A 16,058-nucleotide genomic window follows, 5' to 3' on the forward strand; every position below is an offset into this window, starting at 1 on the left:
GTGACAAATCCCTCCCATCCAATTATCGTCCCATTGCAATTACTTCTACTCTTTCTAAAGTAATGGAGAAATCAATTAACCGCCAACTCTTAAACTACCTAGAAACTTTCCGTCTGATCAACGATCGCCAGTATGGATTCCGTCAGTGTCGATCCACTGGTGATATTCTGGCTTATGTTACCCATTTATGGACTAATTCAATGGAAAGGTTCGGTGAAACACAAGTAGTTGCTCTTGACATCTCAAAGGCTTTTGATCGTGTTTGGCATAAAGGTCTTCTAAACAAGCTTCCATCTTATGGTTTGCCAACTGTTTTTAGTAATTGGTTATCCAGTTTTCTCTCTGATCGCTCACTGAGGGTGATGGTAGATGGCTCTCTGTCTTCTAACTTCTCCACTAATGCCGGTGTCCCCCAAGGTTCAGTTCTTTCCCCCACTCTTTTCCTCTTGTATATCAATGACCTTCTTCCATTGACTGGAAATCCTATCCATAGTTTTGCCGATGATAGCACATTGCATTCAACTTTCCATTTTGAGAAACCTTGTCCAGCTCAATCAGCTTTAAGTTCTCGAAAATCTGCTGCCAATTCCTTAAATGCCGATCTTCAGGCAATTCTCCAGTGGGGCAAAGACAACTTAGTTGATTTCAACCCTTCTAAAACTCAATCTTGTCTTATATCTCGCAAGAAGGATTCTTCTGCTCCTATGCTTATCTTTAGTGACACTCCGATTTCTAGGCAAAATGATATATCTCTTTTGGGGATTACCCTGACTTCTAATCTCTCTTGGCACAAGCACATTACAAATATTGCTTCCTCTGCATCTAAAAAACTTGGTTTTCTCTTTCGCTCTCGGCGTTACTTTTCTCCCAAACAGCTGCTCACTCTGTATAAATCGCAAATCCGCCCTGCCATGGAATATTGTTCCCACATCTGGGGTGGTGCCCCCAAAACCTCTCTCAGGCTTCTTGATTCCATTCAGAAGAGGGCAGTTCGGTTAATTAATGATTCATCTCTAACAGAGTCTCTCCACTCGCTGTCTCATAGACGCACTGTTTCTGCTGCATGCCTCTTCTACAGATACTTCCATGGGCACTGTTCTTCTGAATTGGCTTCTATAATTCCCGCTCTCTCTTTCAAAACAGTCCGAACACGTGCCGCCACCAGCCAACATCCATTTACTGTCCAACTTCAAACCCACAGAACCAACTTTTCATCTTCCTCATTTATTCATTCAACTGCCGTTTTCTGGAACAACCTTCCTTCATACGTATTTCCTGAAAATTACAATCTACAGAAGTTCAAGTCCAATATCAACAAATATCTTCTTTCGTCTTCTCAACCTCCAACCCAAGCACGGTACTAAGTACTATAGGTTTAATACCTCTCGTGTTTGGGGTTCTCATAAATAAATAAATAAAAGGAGGAAGTATATGATGAGAGCCTTGTCGATCGATTCGGCCCTGGAAAGATTGTGCAGTGCTCAGGGGGTAGAATTTTTTTCAGCCTGGTCTGTACTTGTTAACAGAAAGGACTGCTTCTACAGGGATGGGATACACTTAAATAGAAAGGGTGCAAGAATATTTGCTGATGCTATCGAGGCAGTGTTAGGTGGGTCGGAAAACTGCTAGCTTGGGGGGAGACAAAGACTAATAGATTAACAGTAGCCACTGGCAGAGGTGAAAGAGATTCTTGCACTGCTTCTATTGGAATGGGCAGAAGCCTGAAAAACAAGATGCAGAATATTTCAGAGACTGCTGGGAGTCATTGCGGTACAAGTAAACACATGGGTTGTGTTAGGGTAGCTAAGAATAGAAATAGGTGCATGTATATTTGCGTGTACACCAATGCTAGGAGTTTGGTAAATAAATTTGATGAATTTGAGGTATTGCTCAAAGCATCAAAGGTGGATATTGTTGGGATATCAGAGACGTGATGTCACACAGATATAAGGAATGCAGAACTGGAATTTGGGGAGTACGTCTACAGAAAGGATAGACAGGATAGGAAGGGAGGTTGCTGTTGTTATTTCGGTTTTTAGCAGCATTAGCAACTAAGGCCATATTGCTCCGGGATATGCGGTGGTCATTCCCTGGCCTTTCCGCATCCTCCATATTTGGTGGTGATGGGTTCGAACCTGGGTCTAATAAAGAAGCATGTGCTTCGCACTGCTGCTCCTTTCCACCTGGTTACAGAGGCACCAGGAAGGGAGGAGGGGTTATGCTATTAGTTAAGAAACACATAAAATCCAAGGAAGTGAAGCCAGTCGACATCGCTGGACAGTGCAGTGTCGAGTCAGTTTGGTGTGACATAAGCATTGGGAGATCAAAATTGAGAGTAGGAGTGTGCTATAAGCCTAATTAGTATAATATAAGTCTGATGAGTATAATAAGAAACTGTACAGAGAAATAGATTGGGCCAGTAAATCAGAGAGTCTTATAATAGGAGATTTTAATTTCTCAGATAATGACTGGAATTTGTGGGTTGGTCACTTACACACTAGCAAAGCTTTTGTGAATTTATTGGATGATTGTTTTCTACATCAGCATGTTCGGGAGGCAACTATAGGGAGTAATACTCTTGATTTGATTATCAATAGTGATTCTTCATGCATTAAGAATCTGCTGATAGAGGAACCACTAGGTGGCAGTGATCACAGTGTGCTGAAGTGGGATTTACTCAAAGAGGTAACTACAATCAGGGGTAAAGGGAAGGGTTATTGCTTTTGTAAAGGCGACTACGATGGTCTGAGACAGTATTTAAATTCTATACAGTGGGACCAACTGATAATGTTACCAACAGCAAATTCAAAATGGGAAGCATTCAAAGTACTTATCTTGGAGGCCACTAGGCTTTACATACCAACCAAGAAATATTGTTCAAAGTTTAGGCCTAAATGGATGTCAGATGAACTAATGAGACATATGGCAGAGAAGAAAAATGCTTGGGATACATATAAATTAACAGGTGACACAGAAGCCTATGATAGATATAAGTTGATCTGTAACCAAGTTACAAAGAAGGTTAGGCAGGCGAAGGCAGATTACGAGAAATCTTTGGCAAGGGATGCATAGAAAAACAGCAAAAAGTTCTTTACTTATGTAAACTCTAGAAGGAAGGGGATGAATCAGATTGGTCCACTTGATATCGATGGTTCAACTGTTGATAATCCTGCTCAGATAGTTAACAACTAAATTAATATTTTGCATCGACATTCACACATGAGGAGTTATTCAGCGAGGGGAATGCCAGAGGTGTATTCAACTCTAGCAGTAAGCTAGAGAATCTTGTAATAACTGAGAGTAAAGTGGAGGAGAAATTGTTGAAGATAAACACGAGAAAGGCACCTGGGGTGGATGGGATCTTCCCAGTTATATAAAAGGAGGCAGCAAAGGAAGTAAGCAAACCCTTAGCCATAATTATGAGAGCTTCTTTGGACTCCGGGGAGGTACCCACAGACTGGAGATGTGCAAACGATCCAATTCACGAAGGAGGATCAAAGGCTGACACAAGTAATTATAGACCTATGAGTTTAACTTCTGTTCCAGTAAAATTAATGGAGGCACTGGTTAAAGAAGCACTGCAAGATCATCTAGACAAGACTTCAGTTATAGCTCGGACACAGCATGGTTTTGTTAAGGGAAAGTCTTGCCTACCGATTTGATTGTATACTATGATGCAGTCACAAAAGAACTGGATGCAGGGAATAACTTTGATATTATATTCTTGGATCTTAGAAAGCTTTTGATACTGTTGCACATGGAAGTCTGCTGGACAAATTGGAGCAGTGTGGCATTGGAAGCAAATTGCTGCCATGGATAAAGGGATGGTTTAGGGGGAGAAGACAGAGAGTGGTAATCAATGGAGACTGCTCATCGTGGACTAATGTTATCAGTGGCATCACTCAGGTGTTCAGTGTTGGGTCAATTAGCTTTCTGTAATTCTAAATAATATTTATGATGGTATAGCAAGCTTAATGTCCAAGTTTTCAGACTGTACAAAAGTTGGCAGTGTTGTTAAAGACACTACTGACGCTATGCTGCTGCAACAGGATCTGGAAAGATTGAGCAGATAGGCTGAGAGGTGGCAAATGAAGTTTAACATTGCCAGATGTAAAGTATTACATATGGGAAACAGCAACCCCAGAGCAATGTATCAACTCTGTGGTACTACACTGACAGTGGTAGAGAATGAAAAGGACTTGGGGGTAATTGTGCAGGCAGATATGAAGTTCTCTGAGCAGTGAAGACGGGCTGTAAGAGTAGCTCATGGTGTTTTATCACTGATATACAGGAATTTTTCTAGGAGGGATAAGGAGATGATTATTCCCTTGTATAAGGCAATGGTCAGGCCACACCTTGAGTACTGTATACAGGTCTGGAGGCCTCATTTCAAGAAGGATGTAGAGCTGCTGGAACGAGTACAGAGAAGGGCAACAAGATTAGTGAATGGAACAAAGGGGTGCTCTTACGAAGAAAGGCTTAAGTTTTGCAAATTACAGTGTCTGGAGGCTAGGTACCAGCGAGGTGATCTGATAGAGGTGTATAAAGCCTTGAATGGTTTGAGCATGCTCAATGCTGATGGGATTCTGCCTCTTACTCAGAATAATCACCTGACAGGGCATAAATTCAAATTGAGGAAAGACAGATGTAGGATAGATGTGCGGAAATTTGCCTTTAGCCAGCGGGTGGTTGGTTGGTGGAACAGACTTCCATCCCTTGTTGTGGAAGTTGATAGCCTAAATAAATTTAAGGCTCAGCTGGACAGGTATTTTGAATGAACGCAGCAGTGAAGTGGAAGTTTTTTTTATTTTTTTTTTCTTGCATCATATGCCTCTATTAATGCTAATGCTAAAATTTCAGTTTATCTTTCAATGGAGATGTGACAGCAACAATTTTGATATTTCTGTAATCGGTAAATCAACTTCGTTTAGAATCTGCAACTTTTGCAGTGGAGGTACTTTTCTTTTCTTTTTTTTGCCAGTGTTATATTAATAATGAAATAAAATTGTCAATTGTATTATTAACTGCTATGAAGTACTTTGATTCAGACTGTATTTAACAAAGTTTCAACTAAAGTAAATGGATGTTTCAATCTCTGTATTGCATACCTTTTCCTTTGTTTTATTGATAAATTCCAAGCAGTTTTCATAATCTGAAAATGAAATACAAATTTTACAACAAAGAAAAAGAATGCACAAATACATAAATGATTAGGATAATTTTGATAACTAAATGATTGCAGCTTCTCATATAAAATCATTATTTTAAATAAGAACCAATGAAAATACAAATTACTTTGAGTAAGAGTATTGAAGACAAATTTACGAGTAACACACTTTGTTCTGTATACGGACACACTATCTTTCAATAACCTGTAAAATTACAAATTTGTATGCAGAGTGCAAGCAGTGAAGAACATAACATTCAACATAGCAGAGCATGTATTCATTTTTGAATATTTTTTCAAAACACAGTTGTTTTAATAAATAGTCGTTTAATGAATGAAAAGTAGTTTTGATGAATAAATATTCATCAAAATTCTGTTAGGCAGTTTCAATGTCATAAGGTACCAACAAAGTCTGCAATGTGGAAGCTCGTGAAAGCCAGGAAATGTGAATAGTGCGAGTCCCATTTCCACATACTACTAACTGGGAAAAGTAAAGCAACTATGGAGTCTGGCAGCAGGTCCACTTTTATGTCACTTCTTTCTTCTTCTTTGGTCCTTAGCTGGCGGCTGGAGGAGGGTTGGCCACGCAACCAGTACGCTGCTGTAGGTGCCGCAGGGTTTCAGACTTGCTCTGTGATGTTCTTCCATGCTTTACGATCCATGGCGTCAGTCCTGTCCTGATTAAGGTAGAGACGTCGGCTCTTCAGGTCATTTTCCACTTGCTTGGCCCATGTTTTCCTAGGCGCAGTCCGTTGAATGCTCCATTGGGTGGGTCATTGTCTCCAAAGGAGTATGTCACTATGGAAGGTTGCATAACAAAGAGGAAGATCATACAACATTCCATTAAATTTTTCGAAATTTTAAAGTGATAAGGATAAATAAAGTCATAACTAACTAGAAGGGAATATTCAGAGTGAAAAACTTAGGGAAATCAGCAAAACAATGCCTCTTTTACTGGAGCAGAGCTCTCACAAACTAAAAATAAATGACCTGATGGAGGGGAAAAGGAGGTTGTGCAACCTATTATAAAGGATGGAAAAATATATACCTGAAAAAATAAAGACAGAAATTCAGTCACCAATGCCTCATTGCTTCAGGGAAAGCTACAAAGCACTCCAGTGGGAGAAGGAAGTGTTTCAAAAACATTTGCGATGACTAGCTGTCCCCTCCTCCATGACAACCAGTAAAAAAACACCTTCCTGATCAGAAAAAGCTGTAAAAATGAAATAAAACATATGAATACCACATGGCACCTTTGTTGGGGATAAAGCATGTAATAATTTTTCTTAAAACCACAGATATAGACGATTGCCTAAGATAACTAAAATATAAATTACCTGAAATGATATCATTTTGAAAGAAAGAACCAAGTGAGAATTTTAATATGATGAAAATAGCAGATAAAATCAATGTTGATATGATTCTTCCTCTTGGTGAGACTACACATGAACACACCAGGGAGCATAAATTCAAATTGAGGAAGGAGAGATGTATTAATGTACCAACAATCCACAGCCGGCAAGCAGATTGTTGGAACAAACTTCAATCCGTTGCTGTAGAAGTGTGTACAGGTTGACTAACACTAATCTGGCCACTGGTAATCCAGTTCCACTGCTAATTCGGACATAATTTCGGCGAACGTAATTTCAAATTTCCCGGGTCAGTGCACTGACCTGCTGCTACTGTTTTGGTGGCATTGGTTGCAGCATCAGCTGTTGGCGTGAACTCATAAACACTGGCAAGCCATTCCCACTTGTTTTTCTGCATTTATTATTTTTATAACCTGCTCACATTTAGCCCCAGCCATGGCTCCAATGCATAAAGGAAGTGCCTCTCATGGTGTAAAGTGCAAACACCGTACATTGTCCATAACGGATAAAGTTGAACTTCTAAAAAAAACTCAACAGCGGTGCGTCCTGTAAGAAGATTAACTCTACTTAATTGTAAATTCCAGCAATTTCTCTCAGTTCCTCTTATTTTACTAATTTTCTTTTAGTCATTCATTTTTAGATTTTTTTTTTTTTACAACACTTGTACCTGTGTAATAAACTTGCAGAAAAACACAACACAATATGACGAATAATGCAGCACGCTAACGAACTTGTTTTCACAAAATCTCTAACAATAGTGACAAACTTATTGCGATATTTGAGAGTTTATTTTATCGCAATTAGTTTTATTGCTCGCCGTGCATGTAATAAACTATTCACAAACGCTCTTCATATGTATGCCGTAATAGCGTCACACGTATGTGGCCGACACGGCTTCTCAACAAATAAAGTAACCTACTGGGCCACGTTGGCCACATATATGCGACATAAAAAAAGTCTTTTTTTTATATATACAGTGAAACTTCTCCTAATGGACACCTCTCTCTAACGGACATCTCTCTACAATGGACATTTTCAAATTCCCCAACTCTCCTCTATTGGTTTTAACATGTTTTCAGCTTCTGTCTAGCGGACATTCTCTGTAACGGATGCAGACAGGCAATCTGCACTGTTTTGTTTAGATTAGCATTTAATTTGATCTCCCCATAACGGATAGCAGGCGAGCTCATGGCCCTTTTTCTAGAAACTTTTCTTCCACGTATCTGGCTAATCTGATTGAATACTATGATGCAGTAATAGTAAAACTGGAAGCAAAAAATAATTCTGATATCCTATACTTGGATTTCAGGAAAGCTTTTGATAGTGTTTCACATAAAAGATTACTGTTGAATGTAAGAGATTGCTGTACAAACTGGAGCAGTCTGGCATTGAGGCCAAGTTATTGCAATGAATAAAGGGATGGTTGAGTGGCAGGAAGATTGAGTGGTTAGTAATGGACACTGCTCTTCATGGACTAATGTTATTGGTGGAGTCATCCAGGGTTGTGTACACGAGCGAGCATGCGTGTGCACTGAGTCTATTGTTGTTTTCTATTTTTCTTAATGATATTAAGGTCAAAGGCATAGTGTCAAAGTTTGCCAATGATAAAAAATTTTTGGCAGAGTGGTCTAGGTAAGCTACCGCAACAAGACCTAGCAAATTAGGCAAATGGGCTAAGAAATGGCAGTTGATGTTTAACAGTGAAAAATGCAAGGTAACTGCATATGGATAGCAGTAATCCCAGATTAACATACTACACTCATGGTAGTAAAAACGAAAAATACCTGTAGTAATTGTGCAGTCAGATATGAAGTTCCCCAAGCAGTGCAAACAGGTGCCAGGCCAGTTCATGAGGGTTTTGCCAATGATATATAGGAATTTTGTTAGCAAGGGTAAGGAGGTGATTATCCCATTGTACTAGGCAATGGTTAAGGCCCCATCTCCAGTACTTCATACAGGTCTGAAGGCCTCATTTTAGGAAGGATGTAGATCTGCCGGAATGGTTGCAGAGAAGTACAATGAGATTGGTGAACAAAAGGATGGTCTTACCAAGAAAGGCTTAAGTTCTGCAAATTGCAGCATCTGAGACTACACACTTGAAAGATGATCTGACTGAGGTGTTTAAGACTTTGAATGGATTGAGCAAGCTAAATGCTCATCACAATCTTCCTCTTTTTCAGGATAGAATTTGAATTTATGCCTACACATATGAGTAGGCACAAATTCAAATTGAGTGAAAGATGGTTGCAGGATAGATGTAAAGAAGTTTGCCTTAAGCCAGAAGGTAGTTAATTGTTGGTACAAACTTTCATCTGTTGTTGTTGTGGAAATGGATAGTTTGAATTAATTCAAGGAAGAACTAGCCAAATTATTGAAGGGGATTAACAGTGATGTGGGAAGGTTTTTTTTTTTGCTGATGCTTTATAAGCTTGCATCATTTGCCACTACTAACACTATTGTAAGACCACACCTGGAATACTGTGTTCACGTATGGAGACCAAAGCTAAAAGAAGACAAAGGTTTTGAAGTGGGTCCAAAGATAGGCAACCCCCTTCAGTAAATCTTTAAAAGGAAACAATAAGAAATTCTTTGCGTATGTGTGCAGAGACTGGCAACAAAATAACCTTTGATGAAACCTGAGTGAGTTCTGTGAGGCACTGAGAGGAGGTAATAAAAATGAAGACAAAATTTTCATTGTTATAAATTTGTAATTTGTAAATTCAAAACATGGAAAATACACTTAAACTGCATTATACAAAATTTTTCTTTTAGCTTGCATGCTGTCAAGTAGTGGAAATAGGTTTCCTTGTGGGGGGAAGCTAAAGCTTGGTGAAATTAAAAGTTTAGCAGGATAGTTACCTACACTAGAAGGGAAACATATAGCCGTTTATTTTTTTATCAATAATTTGTTATTTTTATATATATATATATATATATACAGGGTGTTTCAGTTAAACATTTCAGAACTTCTAAGAGGGGTAGGGTACATCCTGACAACTCGAAATCATATAGCAATGTGGGGTCGGAAATGCTTTCCTGAAGCGGTGTTGTACACAGAAGCACCATAAAGAAAAGAGACCGTAAGTGAGAAATCGTTTTAATAATACATGGATTAAAGTAAGTGTTCGAAGTTTCTTCCACGGGCTACAATGCGCACCTCACATCTCGGACACATGGACATCCGAACATTCTGGAATACTCCAGGCGAATTTCGAATTTCTTCAGCAGCTACTGCGATTCTTGCAACCAGCTCCTCAGCATTGTGAACAGGGGTGTCATAAACTAGCGATTTCATATGACCCCAGAAATAAAAATCAAGACATGATAGGTCGGGTGACCGAGCAGGCCAACGCACAGGACCACCACATCCAATCCACTGTTGACCAAATGTGACATCCAGGTAGTTACGAACATCTCCGCTATAATGGGCAGGGGCTCCATCGTGTTGGAACCACATTGTCTGTTGCGTCGATGCAGAAATCTGTTCATCTCTCAAAAGTTGTGGCAATACTTGCTGCAGAAAGATCAAGTAGATAGGTCCGGTTAGACGACACGGTAACAGGTAAGGTCCGATGAGGTGATCTCCCATAATACCGGCCCATTCATTGACCGAAAATCGAATCTGTGCTGCACGACGACTTCTGTGTACAATACCGCTTCAGGAAAGCATTTCCGACCCCACATTGCTATATGATTTCGAGTTGTCAGGATGTACCCTACCCCTCTTAAAAGTTCTGAAACGTTTAACTGAAACACCCTGTATATATATATTTTTTTTTTTTTTTATTTAGTTATTTTATTTTTCATTTAACTATATATATATATATATATATATATTTTTATATACAGGGTGAGGCAGGGAAATAAGCAATTTTTGAAACTGATTTTCTAGGTACTGGTGCGTGTAGGGAGGATTGCATGACCTAACATACTCTTATCCACATTATAGTATTTTGTAACCATGGAATCGAGTGGTGCACAACATGCTTTCACCAGAACACAATTGTTACGAACTGCTCATTATTTATTTCACGTTCATTTTACACTTGGGCGTCAAGATCCTGTACAATCTGCTCATGCCATTAAAACATCGGCACCTCTGTAGCCAGGTGGGAAGGAGCAGCAGCAGTGCATAGCACACGCTTCTTGATTAGACCGGGGTTAGAGCCCGTCACCACCAAATACGGAGGATGCGGAAAGGTCAGGGAATGACCACCGCATATTCCCGGAGCGATATGGCCTTAGTTGCTAATGCTCCTAAAAACCAAATAACAAACAAACCATTAAAACATCGGTACATAATTTTGAAGAAACTGGTTCTGCTCTCATAAAGAAACCACCAGGTGAAATAAGAAGTGCCTGCACACTAAAAAACATTGCAGCTATCAAGAACACTCTAATACTGAGTCCACAGTATTTTGCACATCAGTATGCACTGTCATTGAACTTATCCAATAACAGTGAATGACAAATATTACACCAGGACCTCAATTTCGATCCTTATAAGGTAAGGTACTGTAAAAATTAAAACCTTGTGATCTCCCTAGCTGTAAAAATTGTCAAGAAATGCCAATTCAAATTGATCATGATAAAACTTGATTCACAATCTACAGTTGCCTGATGAAGCTCTTTCATTTAACCAGTTTTGTGAATAAACAAAACTTTCATTATTGGTCAGAAGAAAACCCTTGTAAAGTCTCAGTAACCATTGCACAATGACTAGGTATGTATAGTATGTAATTTCATCTTGCTATATTATCAACCCAAAAAAAAATTTTTTTTTTGAAAATTATAATGGAGGGGTAATATCAGGCTGCTATGCTAACACAAATGCATTTTTTTTTTTTTTTTGACTTCTTCTAGTTACTAGGTTTTGAAATTAATAAGACTAGTTGGTGTCTTATGTGTACCGTGATGAGTACCGTGAACCTGCTGGTATTTAAAGACGCACTGCAGAACAAAGAAAATACCGCTGAAGAAGAAGGCAGGAGCCTTCGAAAGCTTTGGTTTTATCGATTTTAATTTAGTATATTTTAATGTATTTTATTGTTCTTAACCCAGTATATTTTAATGTATATTTTATATGTATATTTCATATATTTTAGTTGTAAAGTTAATATAATTTATTGTAAATACAGACAAATATAACTTATTATAAATACATAGTTATCAAGATTCCAGTTTTCGTTTTCTTTGTGTTTTATTTCTACATAAGGTTGGTGAAAAACATTTAAAACTACAATATGAACATACCCAACCTCAGAGGCCTGTTTGAAGAATTATTTAGATGCTATGGCCATCCAATTGTGCGGTGCATCAGAGAATTCCAGAGGCATAGTGTTAGGGAGGCTAAACATGAGCAACATTTGAGGTTTGCCCATCGATGTAAGACACACAATCTCATACCTCGAGGCTTTCAAACAAAGCTACCTTTTGAAGATGAACGACTATTTAACATTTCCAAGTGGTATCAAAAGAAGATCTTAAATATATGGATTGAGAAATTGCATAGGAATTTATACCACATTAGGAGAGACAAAAGACAGTGCTTTACTAAGATTAGTGACAAGATGACTCCGGTGCACTTGTCAGAAGTGATTAGTGTGGTGGCAACTAAAACAAAACAAATTTCTGACATCTATAGACGAAGACAAATGGGGAAGTTTGACAGACTTAGAGAACAAACCAGGTTTAGAGGCAATAGTGATAGTACTGCCAAGGATTTTATAGTGAATATGAGCAGTAAACAACTAACTAAAGATCAAATGGAGGTTCTAAATTTAGGACCAAAATTTTCCATGATTCCGTCCAGAATACCCGTTGCAGAAATAGCAATGGGCGTGGAAAGAGCTATAAATAAACTTCCCGAAGATATGGCTAATGAAATTAGAGTTAAAACAGCAGCCATCCTCAGTCAAGCTAAAAACGCCCCCTCTAATCTCAATGTGAAGCAAAAATTAGCGCTAAAAAGCCTCAAGGAAGATGATAGCATTGTGGTCTTACCCGCAGACAAAGGTAGGGCAACAGTGGTTCTTGATAAGGAAGCATATCTAAATAAGGCGTTAGATTTATTGAATGATCATACAACCTATAAGGTTATTCAGAAAAGTCCACTGCTTAGCTTGGAACGGCAAGTGAATAGAATGGTACAGAGTTGGCTTAAGTCTAGCAAAATTTCCAAAGAACAATATTGGGTACTGCATGCTACAGGGAGCCAAATACCAAGATTTTATGGCTTGCCCAAAATTCATAAAATGGGTGTACCACTTAGACCCATAGTTTCATTTATAGGCAGTCCCACATATGCACTATCTGGTTTCTTAGCCAAATTATTATCTCCATTAGTAGGACTTTCTGAATTTAGTATTAAGGACAGCAAAGACTTTGTGCATTTTATTAGAAGCCAACGCATAGAAGAGAATGAAATTATGATATCTTTCGACGTGAAATCTCTATTTACGTGTATTCCGATTGACCATGGAGTGCGTTGTGCACACATGGCCTTACGGAGAGATACTACTCTAAATACTAGAACACAATTAAATTTAGAGGATATTGAGAAAGGTATAGAATTATGCCTCTCAAGCACCACTATGACGTTTGATAATACTATGTATAAGCAGGTTAACGGTACAGCCATGGGCTCCCCCATTAGCGCAATTATAGCTAATTTAGCTATGGAGGAGCTCGAGGCTAGAATATTTAATGTTAGTGTTCTCCCTATGCGCCCTTGGAAAAGATACGTAGATGATACGTTTTCAATTATTCGAAAGGGGAGTGAAGATCAGGTGTTGAATATTTTAAATGGCTTCTCCCCATTCATACAATTTACCTCGGAGGCAGAAGAAGGAGGAGTTTTGCCGTTCCTAGATGTGTTGGTCTGTAGGGAAGACCAACAACTAAAGACTAAGGTCTATAGGAAATCGATGTGTAAAGGTCAATATTCGCACTACAATTCAGCTCAGGCCAACCATCATAGGAACAGTGTGGTTAGAACATTAGTTGACAGGGCAAAATCACACTGTAGTACCTCCGAGGATAGGAAGATAGAGTATGAACGTGTCACAACGGATCTTACAAAATGTGGCTACTCCCAGAGGATTATAGAAAAATATATTAAAGGAAATCAGAGGAGAGGCGAATCTTTTACGCCAGTATCCACTGCATATATTCCCTACTATCCGGGTCTAACCGATCACATAACTAGAATACTAAGAAATTATCAGACGCGTTGTGTGCAGCTTCCGGGGCGGAGGCTGCACACAATCGTGTCACGAGTAAAGGACCCCATTCAAAAAGAGAATACAAGTGGGGTCGTATACAGTATTAGATGCCCGGATTGTGGGGAGTGTTATGTAGGGGAAACAAAACGCCGTCTCAAAGACCGTCTAGGGGAGCACACTAAGGCAATAAGAAGTGCGGACTATGGTAAGTCCGCCGTGGCCGAGCATTTTTGGGAGAAGCAGAACCACATCTCCCCGGACGAGGCTATCATCACCGATCGGGCGAATAAGTTCTGGGACCGGAAGTGGCTTGAGAGTTTGCGGATCTGTTCCACAGTGAACATTAATAGAGATAGAGGAATGCGGATCCATCCCCTCTTTGAGGCTACTATCCTCAGAAGGGATGAACGGTTCCACATCACCCACTCTCGAGCCACTTCCGATTCCGTAACACAAGAGAACGGAACACGTGGGAATGAAACACGTGATGAGTACCGTGAACCTGCTGGTATTTAAAGACGCACCGCAGAACAAAGAAAATACCGCTGAAGAAGAAGGCAGGAGCCTTCGAAAGCTTTGGTTTTATCGATTTTAATTTAGTATATTTTAATGTATTTTATTGTTCTTAACCCAGTATATTTTAATGTATATTTTATATGTATATTTCATATATTTTAGTTGTAAAGTTAATATAATTTATTGTAAATACAGACAAATATAACTTATTATAAATACATAGTTATCAAGATTCCAGTTTTCGTTTTCTTTGTGTTTTATTTCTACATAAGGTTGGTGAAAAACATTTAAAACTACAATATTTCTGAAAAAAAGTCTACAAAGGTGTTCAAAGAGAAGTTTGGCAGTTACGTTTTTTTTTTTATATCCTCAATATAAAGAGATTCTTCCTCTGAAATAATAATCATTATTATAATCATTATAATGGTTATTATAATGATTTTCCCATGTTGGCATATCTGTAAAGTTCTTATTTGATCGCGATTCATTTGTTTTCAGTGCTCTCAAGCTTTTCCAGGCTTCGGATGACCTGCTAATGAGCTGTTAATTTCTTGGCATCATTTCTCCCATGCTGCATTCTTGGATTCAGCAATTTTCCTTTTAACTGCTCTATTGCACCTTTTATATATTCTTCTGTATTTTCCTGATTTTTATTCATTAACCATTTGTTATAGGCTCTTTTCTTTACTTTCACCAAACTCACTACCTCCTCATTCCACCAATACTGCTGCTTATATTTGTAATCGATTAGGCCTAGTGCTTCATTAGCAGCCTTGGGTATGGCGGTTTTAATGCTGTTACATTAGATGTTCACCTCTTCTATTTCTCCAATGTGAGATAGGTGGTTCTGGAATCTTTTCTAGTAAAGATCTTTAATACTGTCATGAGATAGCAGTTCCAGTTTATAAGCAATATTTTCTTGTACTACCCTATTGTCTTTACTGACCGTATTAGGTCTCACTTGCCCCTTATTCTGGTATTTGAATAATATATCTGCAATCAGCAGGTAATGATCTGACCCACAGTTGGTACCTCTCATTACCCTGCAGTCTTTTGTTGTCCATACTGACTTCTGGCGAGTAATTAATGTGCTGTAAGGTAAGATTTCAACTACACAAAATGTTACAATAATTAAATAAATATTGTAACAAAATATTACAGAAATTATGCATATAACAAGAAGAATCTAAACTTTACAAGATATTAAAAAAACAGAAAATAACTTACAAAAATCAATTTTGAAGGCAAGAATTAAATTTAAAATATTATGAAAATAATTTTACAAATGACATAAATTAATTTAAAAATAAATTAAATTAACTTTAAAAAATTAGCAATCATATTAAGATATTAAAACAAACTTGAGACTAAAAACCATCAAAAATCACACACTGATCAAAGTGAGACCTTAAGCACAGTTAGTTCCTGACATATGTAAGCCCGAGTTACATAACTTCGGACTTACGTAAATTTTTTTGGTATAATTGTAAAGTACTTTCTGTATAATTTTAAAGAGCGAAGTCGAATGAAGGAACAATAAGTATAAGTTTTTATTTTTGTTCCCATACAAACTATGTTGTATAACAGTTGCATAACCTACAGCATAACCAGAATTTAAGTAAATAACTAGAGTTAACATTTCATTTTTGGCTTTAAAAATTCTGAAGAAATATTCAACGTGTGTTTGAGACAAGTTAACTATGTCGAAGAAGCAGTTCAGAGAAACCTGTTCAAGCCACATAGACTGTGTCCAATTGGCTATGTCTTCGTAGAATTTCAATC

General features: G+C 38.2%; 1 protein-coding gene across 1 annotated transcript in view; it reads right to left on the reverse strand.

Annotated features, from left to right (window-relative positions):
• The window catches only part of Rpn9 (regulatory particle non-ATPase 9), a 230,242-nt gene that overhangs the window by 165,170 nt on the left and 49,014 nt on the right, over positions 1 to 16,058 (reverse strand). The window contains exon 5 of the mRNA XM_090388956.1: positions 5,109 to 5,152. Coding sequence (XP_090245082.1) covers positions 5,109 to 5,152 — 44 coding nt within the window. The remainder of the gene's footprint in view (positions 1 to 5,108; positions 5,153 to 16,058) is intronic.

This window comes from Mastigoproctus giganteus, chromosome 14 (assembly GCF_048544385.1).
Source record: "Mastigoproctus giganteus isolate SK-2022 chromosome 14, ASM4854438v1, whole genome shotgun sequence".
NCBI lineage: Eukaryota > Metazoa > Arthropoda > Arachnida > Uropygi > Thelyphonidae > Mastigoproctus > Mastigoproctus giganteus.